Source organism: Larus michahellis, chromosome Z (assembly GCF_964199755.1).
Source record: "Larus michahellis chromosome Z, bLarMic1.1, whole genome shotgun sequence".
NCBI classification, from domain to species: domain Eukaryota; kingdom Metazoa; phylum Chordata; class Aves; order Charadriiformes; family Laridae; genus Larus; species Larus michahellis.
Genome location: NC_133930.1, coordinates 2,604,013 through 2,619,130, shown reverse-complemented (window position 1 = coordinate 2,619,130; position 15,118 = coordinate 2,604,013). Strand labels below are relative to the sequence as shown.

Here is a 15,118-nt window from a genome sequence, read left to right as displayed (position 1 = left end):
TATTCGGTCTGATTATTTCTTTTTCAGGCAAAGAAGTGCAGTTTGTGGTGAAAAATCAGTGGGCATTGATAATACTCAGGAAAAGCTGCCGCTTGGGGAAAATAGCGTTACCTGTGCGCAGTAGAGCCTTCCTTTGGGTGATTTGGGTTCCCAAAGGGAGTTTTCCCGCGCAGGAAAACGGCAGCGGCCGCTGCCAAGCCGAGGGAAGGTGCCCGTTTCGTGAAGCGCGGTCCTTTCCCTCCCTGCTGTCTTTAAGCAGGGATTGTTCAGAACCGGCCGCAGTGGGATTTTCCTAAGGACAAAGTGTTCCTGTGTAATTTTTCTGGAAATCCTACTGCACAGGTGAGGGAAAAAAAACCAGTCAACCGACTGGGAGGCTCCGGTTGCAATAGAGCCCTGCCCTGATGGGGCTGTGGATGTGTTGGAGCTCTCGAGTAGAGGAGAGCCTGACTGTGTCTCTCTAACCTCTCCTGGTTATGGCAGCTAAATGGTACCAGTTAGACTTCACCTACGCACACGCACCTGGGGACATTGTTTAATTGGGTTTTGTGGATCTGTAGCTTGCAATATGGACACAGCGGAATTTTACCTTTAATGTATAACCACGGTTTTCCGTTAGCAACAGGTAATGTGTCAGCTCACAAAATTTAAAGTGCATTTCACTCTCCCTTTTATCTTTTTTTTTATTATTTTTTTTCAATAAAATACATAGATTCATGTTCAATATTGTGTATTCTTCAGATCTAATTAATCTGAATTAATTACAGCTGCTAATCTTGCTGCTTAGTAAGGAACCACAGTATACTTTTTTGGTACTCTACTTAACCTGATGTTTTCTGTCTGCTGGCTTATTCAAAAGCATTTACCGGTTTTTATTTATACAGAAAACTCTCTTACGCAGTATGCAAAGGGGAAAAAGTTGTCCCTGGGATGCATTTTGTAATGCTAGTGTAAGTTAAGTTATACTCATCTTAAAAAAAAATAAAAAAATATATATATATATTACCAAAAAGATGAGGAGTATTGTAGCTCTTCACACAGCCCTGGTGACCTTTGCCCTCCAAATGGTAATAGAAGTTCGTCTTTCATGTCTCTTCTGTGAGGATACTCTTCTGGATGTATAAAACACTTCTGAGAGGGTTAGAAATTCCCACTGAGGTTATAGCTCCGTTTTTTCCAGGTCTGGTCCAAGACTTGCTTCCTTAAAATCAACAGGAGCGGGACTGAGCCTCTTGGCAGCAAGGTATAGAAATGCCACGGGGAGGAGAAGGAGGGTAGTTAAGGGAGCACAGCCTTTTTTTATTAAATATGTAGATTCTCGTTCAAAGTTGTTACAAAGGTTTGTATGTTCCTGAAGCATATGCCCGCGTGCCAATAATTGACATGTAGAGGAAGACAATTAAAATGTTGTATCTAAATAGATTTTAAAACCCAGATGTGACTCCGCGCCTAAGTTCTTGGTTATGTTTGTGAACAGTGATGTTTCATGATGTTGTGTTTGTTTTCCGAGCCTAAAACGAAACGACACTTCACGTGCGGGTCGGTGTTTAACAGGTTTCCTGCGGTAGGTGTGTGTCTTCTCTGTACTGTTGTTTCCAGCGCGCTGTTTGGTGGGAAGGGGCAACATAACCCTTTGTCGCACTCCTCTGGTGGTAACTGTAAAGATAAATGATAACACCTTTTAGTTTTTCATTAGCAGCCCTATTTGGTGACTGCTCCTGTGGGAGGGTGGGGATCACTGTTGTACAGCCGCAACTGCGAATTTTAGTTCAGCTGACTCTGGGCCTAATTAAACCCAAGTTGTCGTCTTTCATTTGCTCCGGGTCTTCTGGACTTCAAAGGTGCAGGTTTGAGCACCGCTGTTACTGGGATAAAAGGTGTGTATGAGACTCTGGGGTCGGACCGCAGGAACAGCACGGTTTGGACTCCCATTCTGTCTCGGCTATCAATGCTATTCCTGAGTTTAAGAAAACCACTGTTATTTTGGGACTCTTTGAGATGATGTGTACTGCTGTCCCGTTTCATAACAGCCGTATGCAACAGTCAGGGACCGGTGTTACATTGAATACTGGAGCAAGGAGAAAATCTAGAGCGAAGCTCTAATTGTACCCGCTTGACAGCTGAACTTGAGCAATGTAACTCCGTTGCCGCCGGTGAAGGGACATCTAATTCTGTGCGCATCTACCTTGACCTACCTACCTACTCCCGAAATACCCATCACCATGGCATCGGAATGCCTGCAGATGTTCTGGCTGAAATTCAGCGTTCCTCTGCTCCGCTGGGAGACGTGCCAGCAGCCAGACGGTGCCCGGGGAATCCGGTACCTGGTGGCAGGATTGGACCGTGGCTGCAGGTGGTGTCAAAAGCTCTCCCCCATCGGCGTCTGCGCTCCCCTGGGCGGGACGGGGCTCTGCCAGCGGCTTCGGCTTTGACTTACCCATCCTGTAGTTCCTTTCTAATGGAAATGGAAATAAAAACACTTTTAGGACTACAGAAGCATTTTGTCAAGGAATAAAGTGTCAAAATAACGTACATTTATTTCTATCTTAACCATATCTACCTTAAACAAATAAACGTTAAGTTTGCTGGAGCACTGCTGAGAACAGCTCTGGCTCAATCTGTCCGGGTTTGTACCTGGGAGGGTCGTTGCTCAGCTGAAACTAAAATTGCATTTAAATGTGAACTGGTTGGGGTTTTATTTTCCCTCCTTTATAATGTTGTAACTCTATGGAAATGCGTGTTCTGGTCTTCTATTTTCTTAGTAAAATGCATTCCCTTTGCCTAAACCACGTTTGATTTTCTTTATTCCGGCGGAAAAAAAAAGAATTACCAAAATAAGGCTTGAGCTCTACCGAGTTGCCGCAAGCACCGACGTTAGTTATAGCGGGGTCCCCTCAGGCCGGCCTGGCCCCGGGCCCTCCGCAGGCCCCGGCCCCGCCGTCGCCGCGGCTCTTCCCGGCCCGTGAGGGCGCTGAGGCGGCGGGGACCGGGCCGGGCTCCGCCTGCCGCCGCCCGGGGGAGGGAACCCGGGCCGGGCCTGGGCCTTATTTTCTGACCAAACCCCGGAGCCGCCTCCCTTCCCCGCGGCCCAGCGGCCTCGGCTCCCCCCGGCCCCGCCGCGGGCCCTTCCCCGCAAGCCCTCCCGGGGAGCGGCGGGCGGAGGCGGCGGGGCAAGGCCCGGCGCGGCCCGTGAGGTGCCGCGGGAGGGGCGAGGCCTGGCCTGGCCCCGCGTCCCGGCCCCGGGACGCAAACCCGGGGAGTTACTGCGAGACCAGTCATCCGGGAAGGTGCTAATCTGCTTTTACGCTGAGGAAAAGGAAGCCAAATGTTTATTTCTGCTTTTTTAGGGGGTGCGATGATGGCATTTATCAGGTAATTACGTGTTGCACCTTGGTGTGCTCGGGAGGGCACCAGGGAGGAGGGCTGCTCTCCTTCGGAGAGCTGTGGCACCTCCTCTGAAAGCAACTAAACGTGAAAAATCGGTAATTCTTTTGCTTGAAAGGTATCTGAAGCTGTTGAGGCACCCGGAGGCTGAAATGAGGTGGAAATAACGTCTGAAAAGGAGGTAGGAACAAGGTGTGGGAAGACTGAGGCTGGAGAAGGCACAGCCCGAGACGGCGTCGGAGTGGTGTGGTTGGACGTTTTGCTCCTAACGCAGCTTTCCCAAGGTCGTCCTGCTCCTGCCGGCCAGCCGGGCTCCGCATCCGGATACGTGAACAACGAGGGTATGGCAGCTCATCCCATAGATCCTCCTGCTGCAGGAGTGTCCCGTGATCTGTCACGCAGCCTTCAGGCCATGTAAACGTCTGGTAGTGGTTAATTTTTCACTTAACACTGACGAGAGGTAAAACACGGATGGCTTTCAAGGGTGCCGTTGCAAAGGCGAAGCACGTCCCGTCGCTCCAGCCTCTCGCGGTCCCTGAAGTTGTTTTGAGGGGAGCGAATCTTCCCGCTCTGCGGCGCTGGGCTGCCCACCCTGACGTCCAGTAACGGCGTTTGAGCGTCAGCAGGGGCTGTCCGGTGTTAGTCATTCTGAAAAGGCTGTTAGAGGAAAGCACGTGCAGGAAAATTCAAAGTTTAAATAAAGTGAAGAAGAAAGAACTAATAGTGGGTTTAAAGATTAGAGCATTTCCAGCTGGATAGGGCAATTTTTTTAGGTGACGAACAAAGGTCTTCTGTTTGGGCTGTGTGTTTGCAACCTTCCGTTGACATAAAAAAGAAATGTGCTGCTTGCAAATATTATGTTGTCTGAAAGTCACGTCCTACTTCGGGGAGGTTTTATTTTTATTTTTTAAGGCAAGGGGAATTTGATCCTCACAAAGTACATAGTATGCCGTGAGGGAAAGCGAAAACGTTTCTTTCCCAGCATAAATACGTATGTTCAGCAGCTCCAAATCTCTTTTTTTCAGGTGGCATACCGACGTATTCAAAATGTCGATGGACATAACTTTCCTCGGCACAGGCTCAGCCTATCCCTCGCCAACAAGAGGAGCGTCGGCGTTAGTGCTTCGCCAGGAAGGAGAGTGCTGGCTCTTCGACTGTGGAGAGGGAACTCAAACACAATTCATGAAGAGCCATCTCAGAGCAGGTTTGTGCTGTTGGGAGGTATTGTGATGAGGGGAGGGGAAAAGTTTCATGAGATCTAAACAAAATACTTTGTCCTCGTGCTGACGGTATTTGAATACATGCTAAACATGCCTGAGCATCTGAAGGTGCCGTGTATGGGTGGCAGTTGCTGAACCTGCCATGCAGTAATCCTCGATTGCCCTTTGGTAAAGAATTGTGTTCGGGAACCAAACTCTCCTGAATTAATTTCTTGGGCTTTGTAATTTCAAACGTGGACCACAGAGCAGCTTTAAACTGGCAGAGTTTGTATTCGTCTGAAGGCAGCTCTAGACAACACCTCCTGCCAGTCTTCTGTCAATAAATATTATGCTTTTGTTTTCAAGTAAAGTTGCATGTATTCGTGGTGACTTTTACGTTTTGGCAAATAAAGTAGAAACCAGAGTTACCATCGGTCGCTGTGCTTTTACAGTCTACAGTGGCAAGAGCAGACTTTGGACTTCCAAGTTTTAACGATGGAATTATCAGTTATAAACAGAAAACCATCCTCCTGCCCCTCCAAAATCTGAAGCCGTCAGACCAAGTGACTAGACTAGTTTTTACTAAATTGTTCTTCAATCAAAACAAAGGGATTCTGCCCTTCCTATCGCCCGCTCCGAACAGATGCTGGAGAAAATGCCTTAGCACGAGGAAGCAGGAACTCAGCTCGCAGAGGAGACTTGAGGCAGCCTGATCAAAGTACACGTGTTTGTAAGGAGAGAAAATTCTGGGCTTTTTTAATCTAGCAAGGGCAGGGCCCGGTGCCGGGGAGCTGAAGTGAGACAAACTCAGATGTGAAACAAAGCCCAAATCTTTAAGTGCAATATTTCATCTGTTCAAAACAAACCAGTCAGGAACCACGGGGTTCTTGCTTTTTAAAAAACTTCAAAATCAAAACTGGATGCTTTTTTTTTTTTAATTGTGATCACGTCATGTGCTAGACTCAAAACTAGAAACGACACAAATTCCACTTTTATGTTTCTCATTAGTCTACAGGTTCCACGTAATTTATGAAAGCACAACCACTTTCCGGCCCTTCTTTGCCTTTTAGTATGACAGATGTCACCAGTCAGTTCTGTTCCGTGCTTGTAGCACGTTTTGCTTAGAAGCATCTAAAACTTTTGTCTGAGCATTCTTTTCTTGACAAATCAAGCCAAAATAAACCTTGTGTGGACACTTATTGCTACCGTGGGAAAACAATTACGTTATGGCTTGGGATTTATTGCTTAAACGCTAGTTTTATTTTAATTTCCCTCCTTCCTTCCTTATTTCCTACTTCTTGCCAAAAAGCGATTATTTCTGAGTTGTTACGGTGTTGATTTATTTTCTTGTCTTTTCCTGGTTTGTTTTTCTTTTCCTGTTCTAATCGCTAGGCAGAATTACCAAGATTTTCATAACTCATCTTCACGGTGACCACTTTTTTGGACTTCCTGGCCTGCTGTGTACAATTAGCCTCCAAAGCAGCCCCGACCCAAACAAACCGCCTGTTGATATTTATGGACCAGTAGGACTGCGAAACTTCATCTGGAGGAGCATGGAGCTCTCCCACTCGCAACTTCTCTTTCCCTACACCGTTCATGAACTGGTACCTACGCGGGACCAGTGCCCCGCAGAAGAATTTAAGGAGTTTTCTTACTTGGACAGAGGTGAGGTGTTTCCCCAGGGAGCACAAGGGAGAATCCTCCACCTGGATCCCCTGGAAAACTCTTACTTGCTGGTTGAGGATGAGCAGCTGGTTCTGAAAGCGTTTCGCCTATTTCACCGCATTCCTTCCTTTGGCTTCGTGGTGGAAGAAAAGCCCCGGACCGGTAAACTCAACGTACAGAAGCTGAAAGACCTCGGTAACTACTTTGACTTATGTTTTCCTCTTTTTAATTTTTTTAAAGCCTAAATGCGTGTGTTCGAGCCGAGCAGTGACTCCGATTTTCAGCAAACGTAACAAAATGGGGTTCACAGGCAATTGAAATCTTTTCGTGACCTAGGGGTTCTAGCAAATTGGAGCTGCTGTATCTCTCCGTAATCCATTTTAATTCAATTTTCCACTTTCTATTGAAGACATTTTAATACTTCATGCCAGTGCAGCAGTCCGAATTGGTGTGTAACACTAACGCCAATTAATATTGCAGGCCGTTCTCATACTGGGAAGAGCAAACAAGTTCAGATGTTAAAGTTTAAAAAGCGCAACGTGGCATTCGGGGAAACATATGGCCGGTGTATTTGCATGATTTTATTGACTTTAATCTGAAGAATATCGCTTTTCTTCAAACAGACTTCCTGCTAACGTTACAAGCTCTTTATTTCTATGAAGTATGTGAAATATCAATTGCTGTTTGTATTGAGGTTGTATTTTTTCAGTGAGACGGTTGTATGTATAGTGTATCTCGTCTTAAGTGCTTTTTTTTTTAAACCTGACGCTCATGGTAATGCTTACGGACTCTTTTGCCTTTATGTACCAGGAGTTCAACCCGGTCCTTTATATGGGAAGCTGAAGAATGGAATGGCAATCGTTCTAGAAAATGGAGTAACAATTTCTCCGTCAGACGTCTTAGAAGACCCTATTCCTGGAAGAAAAATTTGCATTTTGGGGGATTGTTCAGGGGTGGTTGGAGATGCGGCCGTGAAGCTTTGCCGTGAAGCAGATGTACTGATACATGAAGCCACCTTGGATGATACCCAAGAGGAAAAGGCCAGAGAGCATGGTCACAGCACTCCAAAAATGGCATCGGATTTTGCAAAACTGTGTAAAGTTAAGAAACTGGTTTTGACCCACTTCAGTCAGCGGTATAAACCAGCTGCGCAGCGAGGGGAGGGAGACGCGGACGTCACCGAGCTGAAGAGACAGGCGGAGGCGGCGTTAGGTGGTCAAGAAGTAACACTAGCTGAGGATTTTATGACAATAGAAATTCCAATGAAAAAGTAAAAATTGTAGTGTTAGCAAGCTCTGTATGGAGACGTAAAGGACGGGGGCGTTGGCTGGTGCTTAAAAATAATGGTAGCGTTTCCGGTATCCAAATTCATTCTCTTCTGTGGATGCAGAGAACCATTGCAAACTGGAGAGAGTGCCAGGTACAGCTTTGTGAAGCAAGAAAAAAGGATAATCGAACACCTGGAACTTGGAATAAATTCGTAAGTGATGGTTTCAGACACCTAAACTCCCCAGAAACCGAATGCGTAGGCTGACGCAAGCCTTCACAGCCCGGGGTTTTCCCTTGGACCACAGATTCCTGGAGCAGAGCACTGGATCATTGGTCTTAATAGAGCCCTCGGAAAGGTTTGCGTTCTGCACCAGAATTTAAGATCTCTTGCCTGTTACAAGCCTTTAAAAACCAGTATTTTGTAACTGTTATCCCATTGCTGTGTAAGGGGACCATTCCACTGAAACGAATAAAGTATTTATTAAAGTGAGTGTTTGTAGCTGGGGGTGTTGGCTCTGCTCAGGTGGAGGAGCTCTTATAATTCTCCCTTTGCATATGAAGTTTTCTCATAAATAAACAATAGTTGAAGCTTCCTGTCAGAAGTGAATCGCTCTGAACAATTTGATTCATTTAAAGCTCCGAAGCCTGACCTATTCCCCGCATCAGTAAAGTTTGGGAAGTATACTCTGGAAGTCTTCAGGCAGGTGACGAGCAGTCTTTCCTGAAGTGTTCCTCCAAGTGCATTTTCAAAGACAAATTATCCTGATAAAAGCATATTTCTATAAATACTCCTACGGGAGGAATTTCACTTCTTTCTGCGACGTCTTTATTCTTTCAATTAAGGGAGGTGTAGGCCAGCTTTATCTCCTTTTCTTGCCGCCTCAAAACAAACCAGAAGTTGGAATTTCCCAAATTTCCGCTCAGTTTTCTGGTCAGAAGTAAAATCGGTGTTTCTGAAAGATCTACCCTAAATATCTTTTCCCAGCATGGATTCCCGAAAGCTGAAACACTTTGTAGCTTTCTAATGAACACCGGAAACTCTCAGGTTTAAGAACAGCTGCGAGAGACTGTGCTTGTATTTTTGTTGAGTGGATGGTAATACAGATGGAAAATGAATTTATTTCAATATACCATTTCCCTCCCTGCTTTACATGTAGAAGAACAGAGCTCCAAAAAAAGGAAAACCCTCCTGCTTTTTAAAAATCTTGTAAATGCTGGCTCAAAGGTGGTTTGCGCACGGTGGTAAACCTCTCCCAGCCCAAGCTGGGGACAGGAGGATGTTAAATCCTGCGGATAATTTTTCTGTACACTTCACATTTTCTTTGCTAAGGGCGTACTTGGCTGTAATTAAGCAACGGTCTTCGAAGAAAAAGAAAAGGAGTGTGTTTTCCTGGTGTTTGGCTGAACAGACGGAATTGAATCGAGTGTCTTATCCCCAGCCTTCTGTCTTACCTGCGGTTACAGTAACTGAATCGCACCAATATTAATATTTTGTGCCTCAAGTAAGCATCAAGTGTAGAAGAAGTCTGATTTCTTCCCCGCCCCCCAAAAAAAATACTGAGAAGAGTTGCAAACTGTAAAAACATGACTTCTGGCGCAGAAACTCACCAATTTCCAGGAGTTCTCTCTTAAAAATGGTGTAAAGCGGGCAGAGGCTACAGATCGTGCCGGGGCACGTTCTTTCCTCCCATAAATTGTTTTTTCTTGTGTAAGATAGAAATTAACAGCAGGCGCCGTTACCGTGATACCCCACTCTGCTTTATGCAGGCAAAAGCTGGGCAGACTCCAGCTCTTCTAGAACAACTTCCTTCGTTGTCCTGACCTGCTCTGCTCCCACGCGGGAACAACCCCAAATTCCTATTTTTAAGCCATTCGCGAAGTTTAGGGAACAACTTCAAGGCTGGAAATAAGAACAAGGGACAATCCAAAAGCTTATGCACCCTGAAATGTGTGCACCCGCCGCTGCGGCTCGTGCCGGATCGTGCTGTTCCAGAACTGGGTTCCCCCTCCCGGCAGTACATATATTTTTGCATTCGCGTGGTTAATTAATTGCTGTGAATTCAGGAATCGCTTCGGTTCCCATTCAAACGACGGAGGGTGTGGGTGAGATGAATCGCTGGGGGTTTTGTTGCGCGGAGTTGAGGTGTTTGTGCATTTTTTTGGGGTGGCAGTTTATTCGGCATGGATCATCCAGGGAGGAAATGCTCGTTTCATTGCAGCGAAGGAGACCTGCAAGCTGCCTGGTCTGTAGTGAACGCCGGATTAACTACATGGATGTCGGTTTTTTAAGTTATTTCTTTTTGGTATGTTGGTGAATGAGGGTACGGTTAGCGCTGGAGTTACATGACGTTCCTATGTTTCCAATTTAATATATTTCAGTATTTATAATCGAGTTAGAGTTGTCTCCTTGTGACAGACCCGTGTGGTTTTGTTTCCCATGGTCCACTCTTCTCCCGAAGTCTGGATACGAAATTACTTCATAAATCTGACTGCTGGTGAGACTTGAATTAAATTAATGGGAACATGCGCGCCAGTGAGGACAGAAAAATTTGGACCATAAATTGTCTGTTTTCTCAATGAGTTTATCTTTTCATTAACCATTCGTTAATTACCAGAGAACAGAATTCCTTCGCATTGAAACAGATTTGCCTGAGAGTATTCCGTCTGACAGCAGGTAAGGGACTCCAGTCTGGTCCCGGAGGGACCGGGAGGGTGTTTTAACAAGGTCTGGGTATGTAAATGAAGATTTTTATTTTATTTTTTTTTAGCTTTGAATAACTTATTTTAAAAATTCTTCTGCTTTCCTGGAGGAGTTCCTCTAAGTTTGGTTCCTTTTTTAGCTGGTACCGGCGGAGGGACTTGATAAACTGCGAAAGAAGCTTTTGATGTTACAGGAAAGAAGAGGAGGGAGGAAAGAAGAGGCGAAGAGCTTTGTGACAGCGGAGATGTTCCTGCGTTCTACGTGTCCCGCGAACCGCGCGGATGAATGCAGACCAAAAAGGAGCGAGGGGGAATCTTCCTTCTGCTGAGATCCACGTGAGCTTGCAAAAAAGATTGACAAATAAGTTCCCCACATGCCCTGAGCGTGGTACAGTCTGTGTCAAGGACGGAGAGCTCGAGATGGAGTCTGGGCTTGAAATCCAGCTGGGAAAAGGGATCCTGGATGCTGGAGGGGGTTCAGCCTTTGGAGAGGGGCTGTTTGCAAGGACATGTAGCGCTAGGACAAGGGGCAACTGGCCCAGGTTGCCCAGAGAGGTGGTGGAGGCCCCATCCCTGGAGACATTCAAGGCCAGGCTTGATGAGGCTCTGAGCAACCTGATCTAGTGGAAGATGTCCCTGCTCGCTGCAGGGGGGGGTTGGACTAGATGACCTTTAAAGGTCCCTTCCCACCCAAACCATTCGATGATCCTACTCTATGATACACCTCTCCCCGTGGCCCACGGTGGGACGCTTCATCTGGCTATGAAACACAGTCTTCATTTGGGAGCGTTTTTATACATATATTTTTTTAAACAGACTTTTAAAATAATTTGCTCTTACTGAATTATGTTCGTTTATAAGGAAAAGGGTATTAATTATTTACCTCGGATGGCTTCATTCTAGAAATCTAATTTCTGGCGAGGTGGTAGGACCGATCCAGGTCTCACTGAAATCGGTGGTTTGGCACATAGTCACTACAACAACTTAATGCATTTTTTATTAAGAATAAAAACGTATTGATTGGGATCTTGAGGTAGAACAAGCTACAGAAATTTGATGAAAGTAACATTTTAGGCGGGGGGGGAGGGAGGCAGGGATGGATTCTAAACCACAACATGTTAAATTGATCCTGCTCGTACCAGCATTTGATATTTGAAAAATGTTTGAGTTCAAAGGAGTTTAGGTGGTTTGGACACGGTACCCACCCCCAGCCTTTCAGAACCACCTTAATGGTCTGCAAAGGTCCTTCCCAGGACTAAGTGTTGCTGGAGCTGCTTGGGTTTGGATAAAGATGAGGCAGCAACTCAGCGTCTTCCCTGGTGAAGCACCTGCCTGATGGTCACCCCGGTCCCTTACAGCTCCAGAGCAGTCACAGAATCGCAGAATGGTTTGGGTTGGAAAGGACCTTAAAGACCATCCCATTCCACCCCCTGCCCTGGGCAGGGACACCTCCCACCAGCCCAGGTTGCTCCAAGCCCCGGCCAACCTGGCCTTGAACCCCTCCAGGGATGCTTGTGGACACCATGCCGAGCTTGGGGCACTGGAGACTGAGGGTGGCACCAGCTCAGCAGCTTGTGCACCCCCAAATTCCACATTTCACCGTCCGGTTGAGCAGGACACCGTGACAATTGCTTTATGAACCTCAAAACAGACGTGTGTGTAAACACAAGAGAGTTACCGCGACGCAAACTGTACTTTTAAGATACCTAATGCAGATCCTTTTGGATTTAATACGTATTGTAGGAGTTAATGAATCACACTACCCCGTAACCCAGCTACAGAGTCCTCGCTGAGGATTTCCTTGTCGAATTTGCAGCTTGCTCCCACCTGCTTGTGAAATACGGTGGTAAATTGCACCCGATTTCCCAGCACTTTCCACTCTTATAACCAAAATTTGGGGTTTTCAGCTGCCTGGTGAAAAGATGCTTAAAACGCAGCGTTAGTAACAGCATCCCGAGGGGATGTGGTTCATGGTATGCCTTGAAAGCCAACTAGGGCCCACGGAAGGAGATTTAACATATTATATTTAGACTTATTTTTTGCCATTATACAACCAATGGGAAATAAAAAAATTACACGGCTTTGTGCTCAGCATTAATATTTTGCATCTTTCATCCCCATATTTGAGCAAATCGTCTGCCGGGTTCTGCAAGGGCAAGGAGGGAGAGACCATGCTTACAAATGGTGAATTATTTAATGATTTTTTTAATATATATATATATTTTTTAAATGATACACCTTGGAGAGGGAGGGGAAGCGCTGGGCCGTACCTTGCCGGCGCAGAGGCAGCCTGGATTCTGCTGCCGTCCATGAGCCCTGCACGGGACGGGCTCCCCGCGGAACCGGAGGTCTCGGCTCCAATCCCGTAACGCTTCAAAAACTCTAGAAATGGGTAATATGCAACGCACTCAGCAAATCCTGGTGCGGAGAGGCTTCAATTACATCTAAACCCAGGAAAAGAGGACAAATATAGCAGCTTTTCACATCGCTTTTCATCACTAAGATCTTCTTAAGGATGTGGAAGTGACTGTAAATGACTTAAATCATGTGAGCAGGAAATTTTGGTATGGCAAGATAGCAATTTTTAAAAATTTCCATCATTCTTACTTCTTATCAGAGCAGCTGCGCTAGCACACCAGCACCTTGCCAAACACCCCACTTATTTAGCGAAAATATATTGTGACGGGCAGCGGATATGGGATTTCGTGCGCCTTTTCCCTTCTGTTTTGTCTTCTAACGGTGGCCAAACATCACAAAGGTAGAAAGGTGTAACTTTCTAATTTAAAAAAAACAAAAAAACCCCAACAAACCAAACCCCAATCTTTTCTTTTTCAGCTGAATTCCTTGGGAGAGTTTGCTTTTTGCTGGATGAGGAATGGGAAAAGCGGCTGCACTTGCGGGGCTGTGAGGTTGTTGGGGTTGTTTGCAGGGCTTTGCATTTATGGGGGTTGTATTTCCCGTGCGATGCATTTCTGGGGGCTGCATTTCCCAGACCGCGTATTTATGGGGGTTGCACTTGTGGGGCTGTGCATTTGTTGGGGTGGCAGTTGCAGGGATTTGCGCTTACGGGGCTTGTATTTCCCCAGCCCTATGTTTATTGGGGTTGTATTTGTAGCCCTGTGCATTTGTTGGGCGTGCATTTGCAAGGCTTTCAACTTCTGGGGGTTACGTTTTTGGGGTTTTGCACCTGTGGGGGTTGCATTTGTGGGGCTGTGGATTTATGGGGGTGCATTTGTGTGCCTGTGCCTTTCTTGGGGTTGCGGTTACGGGGCCTTGCACTTTTGGAGATTGCACTTGTGGGGCTGTGAGTTTGTTGGGGATGCATTTGCAGGGGTTTCGTCTTCTGGGGGCTGCATTTCTGGGGTTTTGCACTTGTGGGGGTTGCATTTGTTGGGGTTGTGTTTGCAGGGCTTTGCACTTGGGGGGGGGTGTATTTCCCGGGCCATATATTTATGGGGGTTGCATTTGTGGCCATGTGCATTTGTTGGGGTTGCATTTGCAGGGGTTTGCGCTCCGGGGCGTTGATTTCCAAGACCGTATATTTATGGGGGTTGTATTTCCCAGACCATGTATATATGGGGGTTGCATTTGCGGGGCTGTGAGTTTGTTGGGGTTGCATTTGTGGGACGTTCACCTTCTTGGGGGTTGCATTTTTGGGGTTTTGCACTTGGGGGGGGGTTGTATTTCTGAGGCTGTGCATCTGTTGGGGATGTGTTTGCAGGGCTTTGCGCTTTTATGGGGGGGTTGTATTTCATGGGTAATGTATTTATGGGGGCTGTATTTCCCCGACCATGTATTTTTGGGGGTTGCATTTGTGGCCCTGTGCATTTATTGGGGTTGCATTCGTGGAGCTTTGCATTTGCGGGGCTATGAGTTTGTTGGGGATGCATTTGCAGGGGTTTCACCTTCTGGGGGTTGCATTTTTGGGGTGTTGCACTTGTGGGGGTTGTACTTTTGCGGCTGTGCATTTGTTAGGGTTGTATTTGCAGGGCTTTGCACTTACGGGGATTGTATTTGCCAGGCGATATATTTATGGGGGTTACAGTTGCGGGGCCGTGCACTTATGGGGGTGGTATTTGTGGTCCTGTGAGTTTGTTGGGGATGTTATTTGCAGGACTTTCAAGTTCTGGGGGTTGCTTTTGTGGGATTTTGGGCTTGTGGGGGTTAGGTTTGCAGGGCTTTGCATTGATGGGGGTTGCCTTTCTGGCCCATACATTTGAGAGGGTTGCGGTTGCAGGGCCGTGCACCTGTGGGGGTTGCGTTTGTGGGGTTTTACGCTTACAGGGGTTGCATTTACGGGGCTGTGCATTTGCCGGGGTTGTATTTGAGGGGTTTCACCTTCCGGGGGCTGCTTTTGTGGGGTTTCACGCTTATGGGGCTTGTATTTATGGGGCTGTGCATTGACGGGGGTGGCATTTCCGGGTTTTTGCACTTACAGGGGTCGGTTTGTGGACCTGTGCCTTCCCTGGGGTGGCATTTTAGGGGCCGTGTTTGCAGTCCCTGCAGCGCTGCCCGCCCTGCCCCTCCCAGCGCGCCGCCGCCGGCGGACGCCAACCACACAAATAAACCCGGAACGCGCCCGCCCGCCCCGCTCTCCGCCTGCCGGCTGCGCGGCAACCGCGGGGCGGGCGCGCAGGCGCGGCGGCGGCGCTGGGCGCTGGGCGGTGGGGGGGGGCGCGTGTGTTACCCGGATGTGGCGCATGCGCGTTGGCGGCTGGACGTGTCGGCGGCGGCCGCGGAGCGCGAGCGGCCGGAGCCGCGGCAACAACAACAACAACAACAACAAGAAGGCGGCGGCCGCGACCGTCACAGGTCCCCCCCTCCCCTGCCAGCGCCGCCCCGCCGGCCCGGCCCGGCCGCAGCCCGGGGAGGGGAGGGCGGGGGGGCGGAGGCCTGGCCCG

The 15,118-nt window shown here is 47.5% G+C and overlaps 1 protein-coding gene across 1 annotated transcript; it reads left to right on the top strand.

Annotated features, from left to right (window-relative positions):
• Positions 1 to 3,154: 3,154 nt before the first annotated feature.
• Positions 3,155 to 8,007, top strand: ELAC1 (elaC ribonuclease Z 1). The gene is made up of 5 exons (XM_074570783.1): positions 3,155 to 3,372; positions 3,503 to 3,725; positions 4,410 to 4,588; positions 5,976 to 6,443; positions 7,059 to 8,007. The coding sequence occupies exons 3-5, from the start codon at positions 4,432 to 4,434 to the stop codon at positions 7,520 to 7,522; spliced, it is 1,089 nt and encodes a 362-aa protein (XP_074426884.1). The 5' UTR covers positions 3,155 to 3,372; positions 3,503 to 3,725; positions 4,410 to 4,431; the 3' UTR covers positions 7,523 to 8,007.
• The last annotated feature ends 7,111 nt before the right edge of the window (positions 8,008 to 15,118 follow it).

Excerpts from the sequence above, each read along its gene's own strand:
- ELAC1 (XM_074570783.1), top strand. The coding sequence starts at position 4,432 with ATGTCGATGGACATAACTTTCCTCGGCACAGGCTCAGCCTATCCCTCG. Across the intron at positions 4,589-5,975 it reads GAAGAGCCATCTCAGAGCAG|GCAGAATTACCAAGATTTTC; the intron begins GTTTGTGCTGTT and ends TCTAATCGCTAG. Across the intron at positions 6,444-7,058 it reads ACAGAAGCTGAAAGACCTCG|GAGTTCAACCCGGTCCTTTA; the intron begins GTAACTACTTTG and ends TTTATGTACCAG.